Source organism: Protopterus annectens, chromosome 9.part0 (assembly GCF_019279795.1).
Source record: "Protopterus annectens isolate FY-2018-M chromosome 9.part0, PAN1.0, whole genome shotgun sequence".
NCBI classification, from domain to species: Eukaryota; Metazoa; Chordata; order Ceratodontiformes; family Protopteridae; genus Protopterus; species Protopterus annectens.
In genome coordinates this window covers 1,815,817,581-1,815,837,425 of record NC_056743.1, presented here as the reverse complement: position 1 = coordinate 1,815,837,425, position 19,845 = coordinate 1,815,817,581, and the positions used below count along the sequence as shown (strand labels likewise).

Below are 19,845 nucleotides of genomic sequence, written 5' to 3'. Positions count from 1 at the left end.
TTTTTAGAACTTTAAAAATGAGATGGTCTGAAGGAACAAAAGTCATACTGGTTGTCCTAATCTGATTATGTTTTTTTCACTGGGTTGTCTAGGTGTGCTGCAAATTTGATGGAGGCAGGTCTAGGTATGAACAATAATGACTACAACATCCACTTTCTGAGTGAAGCAGAAATATTTTGCTCTTCATAAAGACATCAGGAAGACAAATGTGCTAAGACCAAATGCAGGAACATTCTTCCATGAAGAAGTCATCATACACTCTCCCCACCAAGCAAGGAGCTGGGCAAGAACCACCATGTTAGTCTAACTGGCAGCTAATGACTTACTTTTTTTTAATTCTATCAAAGGTAAACTGTGATGGGTCATCACCTTACCACAGACTACCAGAAAGGTATGTACTTTGCTCCCAAAAGAGAGAGAGAAAATTTCAACAGGGAAGCCCTTGGGATAAACATTCATAGTGCACGCAAGTAGCAATAATGGAAGGTGGTAATCTTATAGTGGAGCTCGGACACAGTGCTTTGTGGTATAGTTAGATAAGGCAACGAAGAAAGGTATAATTTAAAGCAAGATATCCAATCTGATTATTCACACTCAGCTTCAGATAGAGAGATCAGTGCTTTGAATTTTGATTATTTTAATCAAAAGCAATTTACTTGTGCAATCTTTCTGCCTTCTAGAGTTATCTCACCTTCCTTCTGCACTACAAAGTTTATGAGTGGGAGTGTGTCAGTAGAGCAGCTTGAATAAATGTTAAAATGTCAATAAATATATTTATATTCCTGCATTATCAATGGACTCCATACATTTTTGCACACATTTTTGCATTAATCTGCTTTATCCTATCAGAAATGATTAATTTGCAGGCAATCTTCATTACTCTTATCTATTCTATTAAGCTTTTCTATCCAGTATAAAGTCATGCAGCATTTCTTCTGCAATGCTAGATTGATAATTCACTGTGCAATGTTTCTGGAATCTGTAATGTTTGCTTACAGAATATAGCCTGCATGTATACCTTGTCTAATCTCAAGATGACTTATCTGGCCTGTCCCTCCTGCCTGTCAAAAGTCTGCTCATACACAAAGTTTTTTTTTTTATTTTATTATGAAGCTCTGTCATATGCATTTCATTCATTTAGCATCTATGCAAGTAGCTCCACTTTACCAGCAATATTGCTAGAAGTACAGTGATTATAGTGGACCTCTGATTGCTGATTTAGATTTAGATTTAGATTCATACTAAGCTAACTGCCAATCCATAACTAATTGCTAGTACATATATGCTTCAGTGTATGTTTTAGTTAGCTATATGTTTTATTTAATTCGCTATTTCATTATAGGAAATTCAGATAAGCAAAATGAGACCAAGTTTAAAACATATATGACTCAGGAAACTTTTCACTTAATCTGAAAGCAATGCTCATCACTGTTAGACGTGAACTACTTTAGAACTTGGTTTAGATCTGCCCTTATTATCTTCTGTGGATAACATTGTCACTATCACTTTTCCAATATAGAGATCCATAGATGTAATTTATTGAGTGAAATATCATGTATTTATTTCTAACAAGGTGACAGGAAAATGAGATGCAACTTAATGAATAAATATCCAGATATCATATGAAATGCGAAGAAAGTGAAACAGTATATTTATTTATTTGTATTTACTTATTTATGTTAATCTGCAGAGATGTTTAAGCATTTCATCCAGGTTCCCTTGAAGGCATACAAAGTATCATTAGCCCTTAATACTGAATGACAGCCAAACAAAGGCCTGCCCTACTTTGAGGATTACATAAGTCTTAATGGACAAATGCCTTTTATTGTTATTTCCTCTTGTTTTTTAGTACACAGCAGATCAACCCCTATTCTTTTGGGTTTAAATGTCCAGCAGACACTAAAGCTCCTGGCTCTGAAATGTAATGCATGAATTTAGGAAAATAGACAACTCGCCATAGTAGATACACTTATAAGTCTTGTGAAACACATTGGGAGCCTATAGACTTCTCGCTTATATTCATGGGCAACATTAAGGGATTGCAAATGGTACGAGACTTGCTCTACAAGAAGTGACTGCGAGACTCAATCCCAGGTCTAATGAATATGTCAGGGTCATTCATTGTACTTCACTAGACCTCCTAAGCTTTATGTTCTTTTCTTTAACACAGCTTAGACCCCTGATCTCAATGATGGAATAAAAAAAATGTTTATTTATGTATATAAATACCCAGATATCTGTCCAAGTCATCAATTTAATTGTTGGTTAATTTCCATTTGAAAGGCCCCAGTGATAACCCCACATGGCATGCAGAATACAATCCCTGTAACACTTACCTTTACTCCGTTGCCACCTGGTGGGCCTGGAGGGCCTTGAGCCCCAGGGTCACCCTGCAAATTAAAACATATTCCTTAGTAATGTCAATGTGATATCTTCTTTAGTAATTTCTAAGTGTGCACTTCACACATCATTATTCAAAGTGCAAAATACAGTGCAGGCTTAATATAGCTTTTGTAAATAAACATTATGTAATGGCACTGTTTTTCTAAAGACAATTGAGGTATTTCACTTTTAGTATTGTGTTAACTAAAGTATTTGTGAAGTCTGCCAGTCTTAGCCTATATGAAATCAAGTGCACAAAATTGCTCAAATGGTGGTTTGTCTCCAAGTGAAGTTTTAGTTTGCTTATCGCACATACCTAGCAACTGCAGAATTTCAGATCCATAGCAGACTATATATGTCCTTAGAGTCCTAGTTATTTTCTGAAGAAATCATGTCAAAAAGCATCAGATAAACAAGTCTTTTGTGCACCATCAATTATGTTAAAAAGATAAGCAGCAATGTATTTAGAAAAAAAATACACATTATTAATAATATATTTGAAGCAGCAACATTAAAACAGTAATATATTTTAATGCAAAAATAAAAATCACATTAACTTTTCTCCAATGTTTCACAAACACACTTTTCATATTCTGGAAACCACACAGTCTAGCCACATTGTATCAGATGTCTCTTTGAGTTGGGAGCACTGCAGGAGGCAGACAGTGTGGTTATTTACTGGCTAGAGGCCATGGAAGCCAGTTTTCATTTTTTTTCTCTGAAAGATGTTGCCCACTGGACTGTGGAAGTTAGCTGTGCTCTGTATATTAGCAAATGTCTGCACAGTAAAATTTACCTATAAAGTTAGAATTAGATCAGACATGTTAAACAATGCAATATTGTGCAGAAATAAGCTTAGAGCAGCTAGCTTGTGTATCAGATAGCACTACCATGTCCTAGCATTATACAACATCCTACCCTTAACCCCAGAAACTACCCTAGGAGACGCTTCGTAAAACCCAATCCTTAATCCTAAATAGCTAACCCTATTAGAGGACATAACAACATGGATATGCAATTTCCAAATGTCTCTGTGGCTAGTTTGGTAGATTTGTGCATCCTAAGGGAACATAGCAACTGTCTCGTTCTCAAACAACCATTTAATCATTAAAGAATATAACATGACATGTGAGAGATGTAACTACACAACTTCTTGGAGGCAAAAAATCTCAAATACAGATGAGGTTGTCAAGGAACAAACACTACATCTCTCACACATACACTTCATCACACATACACAAGCTGTCTTATGCTGAGGTACTTTAAAGAAACCATCCCAAATCTTGAAGACCTCCATGTCACCTAATGGCAACACTGCTTCTCAGCGATCACTAAAGCACACAACAAAAGCAACACCACACATCTCACATAACCCTACACCTAATGATCTTCCAAGTTCAAAGCCCATAATACAAGCATGCATTTTACGAAATATTCCTGTCATGGGGACTTCATTGTGCAGCACACAGATGCCCCACTTACCAGGTTGGACAAGGAGGGAGGGTGGCTTGATGGTTAAGGTGTTTGCCTTACAAACACAAGGTGCAGGGTTTGAGTCTCACAAGGTATAATTGGATAGGCTTAAAAAAATGGCTCTCAAGGGCAGTTAGCTTAGTACTAATCTATGAACCTATGAACCTATGTAATTGTCTGTGAACATCCAGTAAATGCAAGCAATATTCACATTTATTCTTGACGAGTGGATGGGAAACAGAAAGTTTACCCCGGGGATCATTTCAGTGGCTCTGCTGGACAGAGGCACAGGGAACTAATCTAAGGGGGCAGTAAAAGCCAACACATTCTAGCTAGGCTTATAAATGCCTTCGGGCAGATAGCCTAGTACCTACCTATGAACCTATGAAGATAATGGTTAGTTGCCTATATGGACTCAGGATCTGCAATATCAGGCACACACTTGAGTTACTTCACCCTAGGTACCAAATGATTCTATCATAGTCCATGTGGATGTTAATGCCTGAGACATACCTCACTGGACTATAGCGTCCTCACTGGACTATATAAAAAGAAAAATAATGGATTTCTTGGAATATGTGTCACATGTATGAGCCATGAAAAAAGCAGCATTCTACCTACACCAAGGATGGTGCCACATTATGAACATAAAATGATTCATTTTAATAAATGGATTAGTCTCTGTGTCACTCCAGGGGGATCCAATATTTGTCAGCCTGGGAGAACGTGGTCAGAAGACCACATTGCTTTACCAAGGATGGGTTACACCTGTTCCCCCCAGGCACTTCAATATTGGCTAAAACTTTATAAACCTCCTTAGAGCCATTTTTAGGAAATGTCAAAAAGACAAAACTACCAACATTGTGAAAAGGTCTATAAGTAACCGTAAGGAGTTACTGCTCAATGCTCAGAGCCTAATCAAAAAACTATACACACTTCAACCCCTCCTCACTCTGGAAAATATAGACATCTGTACCATGAATGAGACTTGGCTTAAAGCCATAGAAAGTATTCCAGAAGTGTAAGGCTACAGTGCCTTCCACACATTTAGACCAATGACAGCACAGACTGGGGTCAAACGTAGAGGTGTTTCAATCTATATTAGCACTGGGTTGGTTAAACAGGATGATAAACTAGAAAGGCTCACCCAAACTCTGTTACACTTTGCTGTGAGGGGAAAGGTTAGTTTGCTTTTTATTTGTTGTATTACTTTATTGCCTTTTTCTATTTTGAATACTGTGATTTGTTTTATTTACCTTGTGTTTTACTTGTATTCTGCTTTTAACTGCATATTAAAACTTGAAAAGAGACCACAGCTCTGTCTCTTGTGAGTCAGACAGAATTTTCCCCACCCTCCCACCTGGTTACTGTAGTGTTCTTAAACAACACTATCTTTCTAGTTGCCTTCCCCTTATGTTAATTTGACCACATATCTCATTTCCTCCCTGTTTTTACTGGCTTCTGTGAGTAAGCACAAAATTATCATTTTGTGAAATCACTCCCCTTCAACTATTTAAATTTATTGGCCATCCTACTGTATTCCATAGTACCATAATACAAAAGTGACCACCCCTTTCAATCTAGCTTGTGTTTTAAAAATAGTGACTCTCCACTAAAACTTAACTTTTTAGACAGGTAAAACTTAAGTTACCTCCTTTCACATCTAACTCCTCTAGTGCTCACTGCAGTGTTTAGGATAAACCATTTTTTTTCATCTTACCTTTAACCATCCCTGTGACTAGCACTTGCTTTAAAACCTGCTGGAAAGCACTAGGAATTCTTAAACTGATACAAGCACTCAACTCTCCTTGTTAATAAGGAGAAATTAATCATAGGCACTAAATAGCCTATAATTGCAAAGTACCTTGCTAAGGTAAGGGAAAACAGCTCTTGTGCTTTACAAAAAAAAAAAAAAAGCACCAAGTCATGCATGTCCAAGGGTCAGTTTCCGGTGATTTCTCCTGTCTGCCTGGTGAATTTGGGCATATTGGGGCAATGCAGCAATTGCCTCATGTGCACAGACAGTGCTCTTTTCCTACCACCCAACACTACAACCTGCGAGAGATGCACTTACATAGCCAAACTGGAAGCAAAGCTCTCTCCACCCAAGATTGTGCTAGACAGTCAAGAGGAGAAGGTTAACACCCACACTACACCTCAAGCAACACATAGCCCTTCTAAACCCAAACCACCAACACCCACACATAGCAACACTAAACCCACATATGTGGAGGCCCTTAACATTAACCTGCCCAGGCATCAAGGACTTCAGAAGCTGAAATGCAAACACCAGTAACAACCAAAGTGTCACATAGCTCACAACACCAGTGTGCCACCCAACATCAGCCCCTAAGGCAAGACAACGTACCCAACACTTTAGTCATAGGTGACTCTAAAGTCAGGTGATGTCCCACTCACCAGGATGAACAAGGAGAAATTTACAGTCAGCTGCCTGTCGGGTGCCAGGATCCACCACATAATGCATGCACTCAAGTCACTCCACAACAAGTATAAATATGACTCTGTCATTTTCAATGCTGGAGTAAATGACTTAAGATGTACCTCCCTGGACTACATAAAAAGAGGCACGGAAAAGCTCTCGGATCATGTGGCCCAGGCAGTTATGACCCTAGCCCTGAGGAGCATCCTGCCTTCACCCAGAATGATACCACAGTATAAAGACAAAATGATTAACTTCAACAATTGGCTAAGCTTCTGGTGTCATTCAGAGGGGATCCAGTATTTGTCTGCCTGGGATGACATGATCAACAGACCACAATGCATTGCCAGAGATGGTCTACACCTGTTGCCCCTGGGATTCAGGCTACTGGCTAAGGCTCTTGCCACCCCTATAGTGCCTTTTTTAGACAAAGTTCAAAGGACAAAACCACCACCGTAACAAGTACAAGCATGCAAAATCTGAAGGTAATGCTACTCAATGCTAGAAGGCTAATCCTCAAAATGCACTCTCTTGAAGCACTCCTAAAAATGGAGAATATCAATATCTGTGCAGTAACTGAGACCTGTTTCAAGGGTCTAGAGAGCACCCCTGCAATACCAGGCTACAACTCTTACCACACTTTCCGGCCACCAAATCAGGACCGAAATGCTAAAGGTGGAGGGGTGTCCATAGTCATCAAGGATATTCACAATACCAGGATAGTTGCCTAACACAATGCATCTAAAATTCTCCAGGTGCAACTAACACTAGGTAAGACTGCAATACAAATTGTAGCTTGCTACAGATCCCCCACCATGTCCCAAGTTTCTCACTACACCTTTCTAAACATACTGGAAAATATTAAGATGCAACCAAACACCCTAATACTGGGTGATTTCAACTACCCTGTCATTAACTGGGAAAACTACTTGTGTACCAACACCTTTGCCCAACAGTTCTTGGAATTCATAAATTCCAACGCCCTGGATCAACTAATCCTTAGTCCCACCAGGGGCTCTAATATCCTAGACCTGGTCATTACCAACATGGAAAATCAATGCTCCACACCTACGGTTACCCCGTCATTGGTCAGGTCTGACAATAAACTAATCACCCTTGACATCCACATCCCACCACCACCTCCCAGTAGGAAACTTCCGTAAAAAACTTCCCCAAAGCCATCTTCATGCTATTCAAGTCAGAAGTGACAAATTTCATGACATCCATGCAGATGGGAACTGAAAGTTTGACTGCTGAATCCTACACTAAGGCACTGTATGAGCACATCCACTCGTGCATGAATCGTGCCATCTCCAATAGAACCAAGATGCTCTCCTGCAAAAAAAAGAAGCCAATCTGGTGGTTCCTTGCCATAAACAAACTTTACAACAAAAGGAAGAAACTGTTGCAGAAAAGAAAAAAATCCCAGGAGGCAAAAGACTCCCTTACCAGCTCAGTAAGAAGCTGTGATCCCTCATAAAATCCTCCAAAGCTAGTTACAAAAATAAAATTGCCAAAGATTCCAAAGACAATCACAAGGCATTCTATAGCTATGTCAAGAATCTAAATGGCAATGCTCAGACCTGCTCTGAGCTACAACAGAATAGCATTAAATATACTGATCCCGAGGATATTGCCAGTATTCTGGCAGATTGATTCAGTACAAACTTCATCCCCCTCTCACCCCCTAAAGGGCCCATCTCAATACCAAAAGATTGCCACATTCCAGTAATAATGGCCACACAGGTAAAAAATGCACTATCCAAAGCTAAGAATACAGCATCCATGGGACCAGACAACAACCCAGGCTGTGTACTACACGAACTACAAAATGAACTGGCACCTTACCTAAGTATCATGTTTAATCATAGCCTGACCTTAGGCTTCATGCCCACTGAGTGGCGCACAGCTACAGTTATCTCACTCCACAAGGGGGGATCCACCTTGGATCCCGGCAACTACTGCCCCATCAGTCTGATGAGCCTGATCTGTAAGGCCATGGAACGTATTATCATGGAACTTATAAACAAAGACATTGGCAACCTTCAAACACAGGACACCAAGCAGTTTCGATTCGTGAAGGACCAATCCTGTCTTCTGAATCTGATTGACTTCTGCAAATCAGTCTCCAGAGCCATGGACAAGGGTAAGGTGGTCCACACAGCCTATCTGGACCTTGCTAAGGCCTTCAACACCATCCCCCACTCCGGAATCATAGATAAACATACTAAGCTGGGCATTGATCCCTATGTCATTCGATGGTTTGCAAACTGGCTTACTGACAGAACCTACACTGTAAAAGTAGCTGACTCCAAATCCAGCTCCAGACAAGTGACAAGTGGAGTACAGGCCAACACTAAGGGACTCTGACTAACAAAGTTCACAGATGACTGAAAACTGGGAGCCATTATTGAATCCCCAAATGATGTGGATATTCTACAAAAGGGCCTTACAGAAACAGATGCTTGGTGCTAGAGCCATGGGCTCAAGCTCAATGCCAAGAAATGTATAGTTATCCCCTCTGGGAAAAAACATGTACCTGTGAATTACCTCATCGAAAGTGTGATAAGAAACTTAGGGACACAGGTGGACAGTGGTCTCACCTTCGATAACCACATCACCACAACAGTCAGGAAATCCTTCTATATGGCACACCTCATCACTAAGGGCTTTTCATCCAGGAAAAAGGAGGTCATTGCCCTACTGTACTCATTCCTCATTAGACCCATTATAGAATACAACGCCCCGTTTGGTATGTACCTCTCAAGACATCTGCAACAACTGGAAAGACCACAGAAATACTTCACTAAAAGAATCACAGGCTGACCATCTAAAAAAACTCCAGCTATACTCTGTCGCATATCGTCTACTCAGGGGTGATCTCTGCTTAACATACAAGGCCATGTCAAACCCAGAGCATTTGGACATGCTACACTTAAAGAAATCCCAATCCCTCAGAGACACATGCTCCAAGGATCTAAACCTTGTCATCACAATGAGCAAAACATGCTGGAGGGATAGGTTCCTGACCCAGAGACTCCCCAGACTCTGGAATAGACTGCTCATAAATGTCAAGCAGAGCGCCTCTTTGGCCCTCTTCAAAAGGAACCTTGATGACTAGATGGGAGAGAGGAAATTCACCCCTGGAATGATAAAAGTCACCCTGCTAGACAGGGTCCAGGGAAGTAAATACTGTGGGAAGAAACAGCCAGGGAATTGTTATGGCTAGGTTTGTATAGGCCCTAGGGCTGATAGCCTAGTACCAACCTATGAACCTATAATGTGGAGTTCAACAACATTCAAGTCACCATAGATAAGACTCCTCACCATATCATGGCTAGCTACAGAGCACCATCAATGCCCTTAGAGTCTCATGACTCTTATCTAAACCTATTAGAAGCACTCATCACCCAACCAAACACCCTCTTCATGGGTGAATTTATCTACCCTTATATGAACTGGGAAACATACTGTGCTTCAACCTCACAGGCACAACTTTTCCTGGACTTTATTAACACAGACACTGTGCATGCTCCAACCACAGGATCAATCATACTAGGTCTAGTACTTACTAACATGGGAGAGCAGTGTACCCCCCCTCCCCCGTTTGTCAAGTCGTATCACAAAGCTGTAAAAATCTCAACAGCAAACTACTATTAAGTAACGGTTTGTCAAAATTCAAGGCTTCTCCCCACCCTGAAATGGCAGCTATGTATGGAAAATTATTAACCGAGTGACTATGCAAACATATGAATGGCTGCATATAGGCTGCTGTACGTATGAGTAATAAACCCAAAACAAACACTAAAAAAAGACAACTGCTCTCTTCTACAACTAAACAAGAAATTAAGAGCTCGAATTAAGCCCAGCAGGGCAGCTATAAGGTCAAGACAGCCTCACAGGCTAAGAACTATCAGAATGCTTTCATCAGCGATGTCCAGAACTTTAGAGGTAACACACAGTACTGTGCCCAACTGGTGTTGAATGGTACCAAATATACTGATCAGGGTGACATAGCAAATCTAGTAATTGATAAATTCAGCTCAAATTTCATCCCTCCACACCTCCAGCTCCCCCAGGTGATATGACCTCCAGCATACTTATGACAGCTATCAGCAAGGAACAGGTGCTGGCAGTGCTCTCACTAGCCAAAAACGCCAGTTGTCTCCTGAACAGTCTAAAATGTGACCTATCAGGACCACATGTAACACTCCAACTACAGCCTTGAAACAGGCCATATTCCGAATAAATGGAGAACCACAACAATCATTCCCCTCCACAAGAGTGGACCATCAACTGACCCAGAGAACCACAGCCCCATTCATCTAACAAGCCTAATATGCAAAGCCATGGAACAAATTATCATGGAAATGATAAGCAAGGACATTGGCAACTTACAGACACTGGGGTCATCCTACTTTGGCTTTGTTAAGGGAAGGTCATACCTACTTAACTTGATAAACTTCTTTAAGAGGGTCACTTAAGCAATGGATGAGAGTAAAACAGTGCATACTGAGTATCTTGACCTGGATAAGGCATTTGATACAAAACCACACTCAAGCATATGTTGACAAGCTCTCTGAGGCTCTAAATAAAAATCTGCCTAAGCAGCAGAGACCTCCAAAGCAGACACCCAAGCAACCACTACCTCTAAACAAAACACGTGCAACACATAGCTCACAAAGCCAGTGTGACGAACAGTCACAGCCCTTAAGGCTAAACAACACACCTGATACACTTGTAATAGGTGACTCTTTCGTCAGGCACACTGACGTCCAGCTCACCAGGCTGAACAAGGAGAAGGTCATGGTGAGCTGCCTGTCGGGCGCTAGGATCCGCCACATAACACAAGCACTCAGGTCACTCCAAGGCAAGTACAAATATGACTCAGTCATTGTCCATGCTGGTGTGAATGACCTGACTCCCTGGACTACATGAAAAGAGACACAGAGGAGCTCTCTGAGCATGTGGCCCAGGCCGGTATGACCCTGACCTTGAGAACCATCTTATCCTCACCAAGAATGATGCCACAATATGAAGCCAAGATGATCAATTTCTGCAATTAGCTTAAGTATTGGTGTCATTCAAAGGGGATCCAATGCCTGTCAGCCTGGGATGACATGGCCACAGTGCTTCACTAGGGACGGCTTGCACCTGTCACCGGATAATGGCAAAGGCTCTTGCTACCCCCATAGTGCCTTTTTTAGGCAAGGCTCAAAAGACAAACCTACCTCCATAAGTATCACAAGGGATAAGAAACTAAGAGTAATGCTACTCAACGCCAGAAGTCTAAACCTCAAGATGCATAAACTCTCCTTAGCATGGAGAACATCGATATCTGTGCAGTAACAGAAACCTGGTTCAAGGGCACCCCAGCACTACCAGGTTATACCTCATACCATGCTTTTCGGCCCCAAAACTTGGACCGAACCAGAAAAGGAGGAGTATCAATATCAAAGATACCCACACCTCCAGGTTGGTGGCACAGCACAAAGCATCAGAGACTATCCATGTGCAACTAACAGTGGGTAAAACTGCCTTCCAGTTTATAGCCTGCCACAGACCACCCTCCCAAACCCAAGAACCCCACTCAGCCTTTCTGAGAACACTGTAAAATATGAAGGTCTCTCCAAATACCATTATATTAGGTGACTTCAACTACCCAAACATAGACTGGGAGCATTACTCTAGCTCCAACACCCTAGCTCAAAGGTTCCTAGAATTTATAAACTCAAATGCTATGGAACAACTTGTTACCACTCCCACAAGAGGGGAAAACATACTGGACCTGATCATCACCAACATGGGGACTCTATGCTCAGTGTATCCCTCACTGGTAAGATCAGACCATAAACTAATCTCACTGGATATTCACATCCCAACCCCACCCCCTGCCCAGAAAACCACAGTGAAAAACTTCTCTAAAGCAAATTTCACACTCCTCAAAACCGAGGTGGAATCCTTCAAAGCCCCGGCCTGTGGAAAATCCAGACTGCAGAATCCTTTATAAACGCATTCTATGAGCACCTTCAGGAATGCATGGATCATGCAAACCCAAATAAAACCAAGACCCAATCCTCCAAAGGCAGACGTCCTGTCTGGTGGACCCCAGCCATAAACAAACTATACAATAGAAGGAGGAAGCTACTACATGATAGAGCAAAATCCCAAAAAGGGAAGGCATCTCTGATCAGTGTTAGCAAAAAACTAAGGGCACTCATAAAATCGTCTAAGGCCAGCTTTGAGAGAAAAATTGCACAGGACACTAAGGATAATCACAAGGCTTTCTTTAGTTATGTTAGGAACCTGGGTGGGAATTCCCAGATATGCTCAGAATTAGTCCAAAATGACAAAAAATACACTTAACCCATAGACATTGCAAACATCCTAGCTGACAGGTTAAAGGGCAAATATCTATCCCAGCAGAGTGCTGCCCCACTGACATCTCAGATGCTCAGGTTCCAAAGCAAAAACACAGCATCAACGGGACCAGACAGTGTCACATGAACTCCAAGAAGAGCTAAACCCAAACATAAAACTACTGTTCAATCTCAGCCTTACCACAGGATATGTACCCAAAGAGTGGCGTACAGCAACAGTGGTCCCTCTCCACAAAGGTGGTGCCTCAACAGATCCTGGAAACTATCGTCCCATAAGCCTGACTAGCTTGGTCTGCAAAGCTATCGAAAGGATCATCATGGACCTCATAAAAAAAGATATTGGGGACCTTCAGACCCTGGATCCTACCCAGTTCGGCTTTGTTAAGGGCAGATCCTGCCTCTTAAACCTGGTCAATTTCTTTGAAACAGTCACCAAGGCCATTGACAATGGGACGGTGGTCCACACAGCCTACATGGACCTCGCAAAAGCCTTCGATACAATACCCCACTTGGGCATTATAGATAAGCTCACCAGCTTAAATATAAACCCCTATGTCACTAGATGGGTTGCAAACTGGCTCAAGGACAGAACCCACATGGTTAGAATTGCTGGAGCCATGTCAGACTCCAAACCAGTTACAAGTGGCGTCCCACAAGGCTCAGTCCTGGGACCTCTCCTGTTCGGTATATATTTCTTGGAGGTACAGGCCAACACGGAAGGACTGTGGCTGACCAAGTTCACAGATGACTGCAAACTGGGCACTATAATCGACTCTCCAGCCGACACAAGCATCCTCCAAAAGGGCCTCATAGAAACAGACAACTGGTGCCAGAGCCATGGCCTCAAGCTAAACGCCAAAAGTGTATAGTCATCCCTTTGGCAAAAACACATTACCACATAGGTGGTAATCCATTAAGTACAGAAGAAGTAATTAGGGACCTCGGGACCCAAGTTGATAGCAATCTCTCATTTGACAACCACATGGCCAAAGTGATTAAAAAAACATTTTATATAGCCCACCTAATCATGAAGGGATTCACGTCTAGATCAGGGGAGGTCATCGGCATCCCTCATCAGGCCCATAATTGAGTACAATGCCCCTTTTGGGATGTACCTTACCAGACACCTGCAGCAACTGGAAAGACCCCAAAAGTACCTCACCAAGAGGATCAAAGAGCTCAAACAGATGCCATATGCTGCCCGGTTAAAGAAACTCCAGCTCTACTCAGTGGCATACCGCCTGCTCAGAGGCGATCTGTGCCTGGCCATGTCAAATTAATGGACATGCTGCACCTCAGAAAATCCAAATCCCATCGACTTGAACCTCAGCACTGAAATAAATAGGACATGCTGGAGGGACAGATTCATAACCCAGAGGCTCCCTTCACTCTGGAATAAAATCCCAGTCCAGAGCCCTCATTGACTCTCTTCAAGAGGAATCTTGATGAGTGAATGGGGAGGTGTCACTTCTGTGTCACTGTTAGACAGAGGCCCAGTGTACTAACCTCGAAAAAGGGCATAGAAAAATTAATTTAAAATGGGTGGCGAAAGCCAAACACACTCTGGCTAGGCTTATAAATGACCTAGGGCAGATAGCCTAGTATGAACCTATGAAGCTATGAACCTATGTAACCCCTTATGTAACTCGCTGGATAGCAGGCTGGCTCACATACAGAGCCCAAGATGTCAGAATCAGTAAAACAACCTCCATCAAGAGACCAGTCACCAATGTACCACAATGCTTCATGTTGGGCCCACTCCTGGTTGGCATCGATTTCTCAGAGGTCAAGGCTAGTTTTAAAGGCCTCTGACTTACCAAGTTTACAGATGACTGTAAACTGGGAGCTATTATAGATTCCCCCCAAGACACAAACATTTTGCAAGTGGGTTTAACAGACAAATGACTGGTGCCAAAGCCATGGCCTAAAATTAAGGCCACAAAAATGCATTACAATGCTTTTTGGGAAACTGTCAATGCAAGTTAATTACTCCGTCAATAAAACACCCCTAAGAGTCAACTCAGTAGTAAGGGATCTTGGAACATATGTAGACAGCAGTCTGCCTTTGACCAATATGTAGCTAAGATAATAGAAATTTCATTCTATTGCCCATCTTATATGTAAAGATTTGGCATCCAGGTCCAAGGAATTTATAGCCCCACTTATCAGACCTATCATAGAATACAATAGCACTTTGGCCTGTGTCTAACCAGACACTTGCAAAGTTGTCCAGAAAGGTTTCTCACCAGGAGAACTGAGGGCATGAATACACTGTCCTGCACTAATCACCTAAAGGCTCTGTCTCTGTATTCAGTCTCCTACAGGCTGCTAAGTGGGGATCTTTGCCTGGCTTACAGGGATACCTCAGACCCAGCTCTGGTGGATCTGTTGCACATGCACAAAACAAACAGCACCAGATACACTAGATCCGGGGATCTGAACTTCATTTGTGACATAAGCAATACATGTGGGAGAGACAGATATGTGCTCCAAAAGATCCCCACACTATGGAATAGGCTTCCCATCCATGTAAAACAGAACTCATCACTGACCCTAGTCAATTGAACCCTTGATGACTGGATGGAAGATCGTAAATATAACCATTGGTCTGGCCCCATGTCCATTATAGACAGAGGCCATCACTAAGAAAAGCCTTACCCTAACTAACACACCTAATAAATCCTTACCTACCTTCACACTAATGTGCCACCCCTCCCCCTTATGATACTTGGGACCCAAATGGTTTTGGGTGCATGGCTAGGCTTCAAAGGCCCAAGTGGTTGTTAGCCTAGTAACAACCTATGACCTTAAGAAATTAACTTGGTGAATAGCATGACTACAAGCAGAGATGTCTCATACAAATTTAGCATTTCAGTATGGACAGATCTGTATTGCATTGAACAGGCTGGCTGTACTCTTCTGACAGTTGACAAGTTGAGCACGACAACCCTATTTGTCCAAACATGTAGCATATTCTCTGGAAGAATCTGAATTGTCTGGCCATTTCTTTGCATTTAAGCTAACATCGCTAATGACAGCCCCAGTGTCCACAACAAGTTCATTGGGAAGTCACAGTGATTACAGGGAAATTATTTCTTGAAAGTGGTATGAGTTACAGATTCCCAGTTACGGAACATATCAGTTTGGTTTCAGGCACAATCTGCTATATCTGGCTTGAGCCAAAGATGTCCCTTGTCTGTCTTCAAATGCAGGGTCCCATGTTTTATTAAATCAGTTTTTCCATTTGTTTTAATAAAGGCCAAGGTGAACCTTAGTTTGAAGAAGTCTAACTTATTTACTGAAAATCTTGGCAATTACCACCCCATCTTTAACCATTCATTTAGTGTTAAGGTTATTAAGAAGGCTGTTTTCATGCATATCAAGTTTGCAATCCACTCTAGTCAGTTTTTCACACATACGTCACATAAGTCTTTAATGACTGCCTAATGGCATTATAATTGTTCTCTTGTTTATCTCTTCAGCATTTGATATAGTAGACCATAATATTCCTTTGGACCATAGCATATGTATTGTGGGGCTACTGGTAGTGTCCTGAAATGGTTTGCCTCCTACATTTCACAACACATTTAACAGCTAGTGTCTGACATCAATACCTTATCCCCACATTCCGGTGTGTTGGGTGTGTCATAAGATTTTATTCTGGGCCCTTTTTTTGTCTGCACACATTGTTCCACTGGAAGAACTCATTAGGTGAAGAGATCTTCAGTATCTTTGTTATGCTGCTAACACACTAGCTTCCATTCTCCTCCTTTGTGTCAGAACAAGATGTTATTTTTGTGGCTTCACATAACACAGACCTGGATTTCATCTTAACTTGGATGACAAGGAATTATCTAAATCCTGACGTATCTAAGGCAGTGTTCATTGCTATTTACGTGAACTTAAGAAATACTAGTTTCCCTACTTTAAAACTAACCATCATTCATGGCAGTAATAAACTAGAATTTATGGATAAGATGAACATGTCAGGTGATTTTGCATTACAGATTGACACTTAGGGATTAATTGTCATTTGTTGTCAAGCCATTGATATTCTCCATAGTGAAAATGTTCTCTCCCTACATAACTTTTCTGTCGTTGTACACCTTGATCTATTCCCATCTTGATTAATGTGCCTTGGGCTTTTCTAACTTAGAACTGGGCCTATTACAACTAATGAGAAACATGTTACTTGCAGTTACTTTTATTGGGTTTACTATTGTTTGTTCGAATGGCAAAACATTTGCCATTCGAAACAATGAATAGTAAACCCAAAAACACACATTCCAACCTGACACAATGTTGACCCAAATGATCGACACATTTGGCTCGACATTGTGGCCAAAACCATTACGTGATAGCCATAAAGGAGCTGATGTAAATCAGACTCTTATATGACAAATCATGTTTTTGCTTGGCCCCCTGCACTCCCCATACCCCCTCTACTAATATATTCTAATTCCGAAATCACACTACAGTGGGGATATGGATGAATTTCCAATCCCCACCATACTGTGATCTCCATGCAGATAGTCAAATACACTTCTGTAAATGCATTACAGCATTCGCATAAGTGTATTTGATTATCCCATCCATTTATGTTTTGTGCACGACATTCTGATTTTCAGCAGCAGTGCTGTCGACAGAATATCGCTCGCACAAACTATAGCAAACCCTTTTATTGTCATCATAATTTTCTGGTTATATGAAGAATGCACTGGCTGTCAGTTCAATGTCACACTACCTTCAAAGTTCTACTGTTCATATGTTTAGCCATATAAGAGTAGAATCCCCTCCCTTTGAAGGAGCTTCTGTTCTTTTACTGCCCAGATAGGTCCCGGCATTCCTCCTCCCTAGAGGTATTGAACTTTCCAAGTGTGTGGTTGGAGACATCGGTTTTCACTCTTTTTTGTCCTCAAACACCACATATCTAGAAATTATTCTTCTAGTAAGCAAGAGAGTCCCCTAAACAAAGTGCTTATTAAAGGTCTCTAAAATCACATGTCTTTACAGTGGGATATTGTTCACTTTGATTTTTCATAGTGCTAATTTAAGAGCAGACTGGACAAGACTATACCTGGCAAAGTTTCACTCAACAAAGGGGAACTCCCCACTTACTGCCAGTGAGCACTTAGAAATCACAACACCAGTGATTTAGTTTCTTTAGGGCATTTGTCCCCTTCTTTGTATCTTTGCAGATGACAAGGTTTGTGTAGCAGTGGGATTGGTATATACATGTTCAGGGGATCTGGGGAATTAAAATGCTTAAATGTAGTGTTTTGGTCAGTCTGAGGTTCCAGTCAGTTGATATCAGTAATTTTGTTCATTTCAAGTTGTAAGTCAAAGATCCACATTGAAAGCTTTACTGTGATTTATTTCTTTTTTTATAAATTTTTAACAGTATTTCTTAATTATCTCCATGGTGTGAATTTTGTTGCTGTAATTATCTTCCTGCTATGTATTTTGTTATTTTGTCTTTTTTAATTTGTTTTGTTTGACTTATTTATTGTAATAACAATTGGATAGTGCAAGCACCTTTACAAATGTTACATTGGATCTGAACAAACCAGAGCCCTCTCCACCATGGATAAATAAGGGAATTGGCTACTACCCTCGGATAGTGTGTTGCTATTATGCAACAACATTCTTTTAAGATTAAATTCTATATATTTGTAAAATAAAACCATTGCATTAGGTAAACTGCATTTCTCAGGGATGGTTTTAACATGCACAATGCATGCACAGGTACAGGCCAACAAACATCACCATTCAGTTTTTGTGCACTGTGATGATGTAATATATGTCACTGAAAACATGACAATGAAGTGAATGGAACAAGTGTGTCCTTAATACAAAGGCTGGGCACACTCTGGAATAATAAAACAAAGTACATCCTGTTTATATTAGTGTGTTTCATACAAGATTACATATAAACATGTTTAAGATATGTTTATCCATTTAATAGTGAATAAATATAATGGAAATAATTTCAAAGGAGTTAATTAGCAGCACCTATCTATGTTTCTGTGCAGCTACAGAACCTGTTGTTGGGAAATACCAGGTTTTGCTTCTAAATGGAAAGCAATGCACTTCAGCACAGGCATAACTGATATGAATTCATGCAACAGGAATCAGCAAACATTAATAATAGCAATAAACCAATTATACATCCCCATGTAAATCAACTTTCTTCCAACATTATACTCCTAATAACTCAGATTGTATGTTCAAAGGGCTAAATGCCTGGGAATACATTATCATCAAACCATTACACATTAAACATTACTAAAGTAATGTTAATTGAAAATTCATCATTCTAGCTAAAAAAGTCAAATTCAAGTTGCTATTTAAAAATATTTACTCAGATCTCATATTCTGCTTTCTAGAATATGATCCCTAAAATTAATAAACCACTACTTTCAAGCTAATCGTTTTATTCCTTCATGTGTACATTAAAACTATAAACTGCAACATATGCATTATTTCTGTAGGCCCATTTAATCTGTCCTCCTTGAGTCATAATTTATTATGAAAATATTTTCCAAAACAACATATTTAAAACCACTCAGCCATTACTGAAAAGAACAAAATGTTATGTACCAAGGTTTTTATAATTTTTATTAACCATAGTCTTAAGATGTTTCTGTTTTACTTTTATTTCCTTCTCTGTTTCTTTGTCCAGCATATATTATACTGCAAAGGCAAGATAGTTCATTAACCCATTTGTTTCATCTATATAAAACTGTCAACATCCTGTCCAAAGTCTAGTCTGATTTATTTCACAGTGGCAAATTTAGATGCTAAACTTGTAGTATTGCAGTCCCCAAAATGCATAGTTTTCTGCTGGCAGACTGATTGTGAAACAAAGACTGATGCAAAACATTTCACTTTTCTGTTTTTGGATCAGGCAAGAACAAATCCAATGCCCTTTAAGTTTACAATATGAAATCACCTTCATGTACAAATAGCAACATTACTGTAACCAAATGATGATGTGAGAATTAAAAAAAGGAACCAAACATCATACTCCCTAAGGAACTGGTGAATCATGGCAGTATTAATATTTATAAAACGGTCAGAAAAGCAGACAAGTCACATTTCTAACTCTCTGTACACCAAAACTGCTGCATGCACAGAAAAAAACTAGTGCTGGCTACCTCAACCTCATAT

The 19,845-nt window shown here is 40.6% G+C and overlaps 1 protein-coding gene across 1 annotated transcript in view; it reads right to left on the bottom strand.

Moving 5' to 3' along the window:
* COL5A3 (collagen type V alpha 3 chain) overlaps positions 1-19,845 on the bottom strand; it is a 1,727,233-nt gene that overhangs the window by 1,054,772 nt on the left and 652,616 nt on the right. The window contains exon 18 of the mRNA XM_044084684.1: positions 2,337-2,390. Coding sequence (XP_043940619.1) covers positions 2,337-2,390 — 54 coding nt within the window. The remainder of the gene's footprint in view (positions 1-2,336; positions 2,391-19,845) is intronic.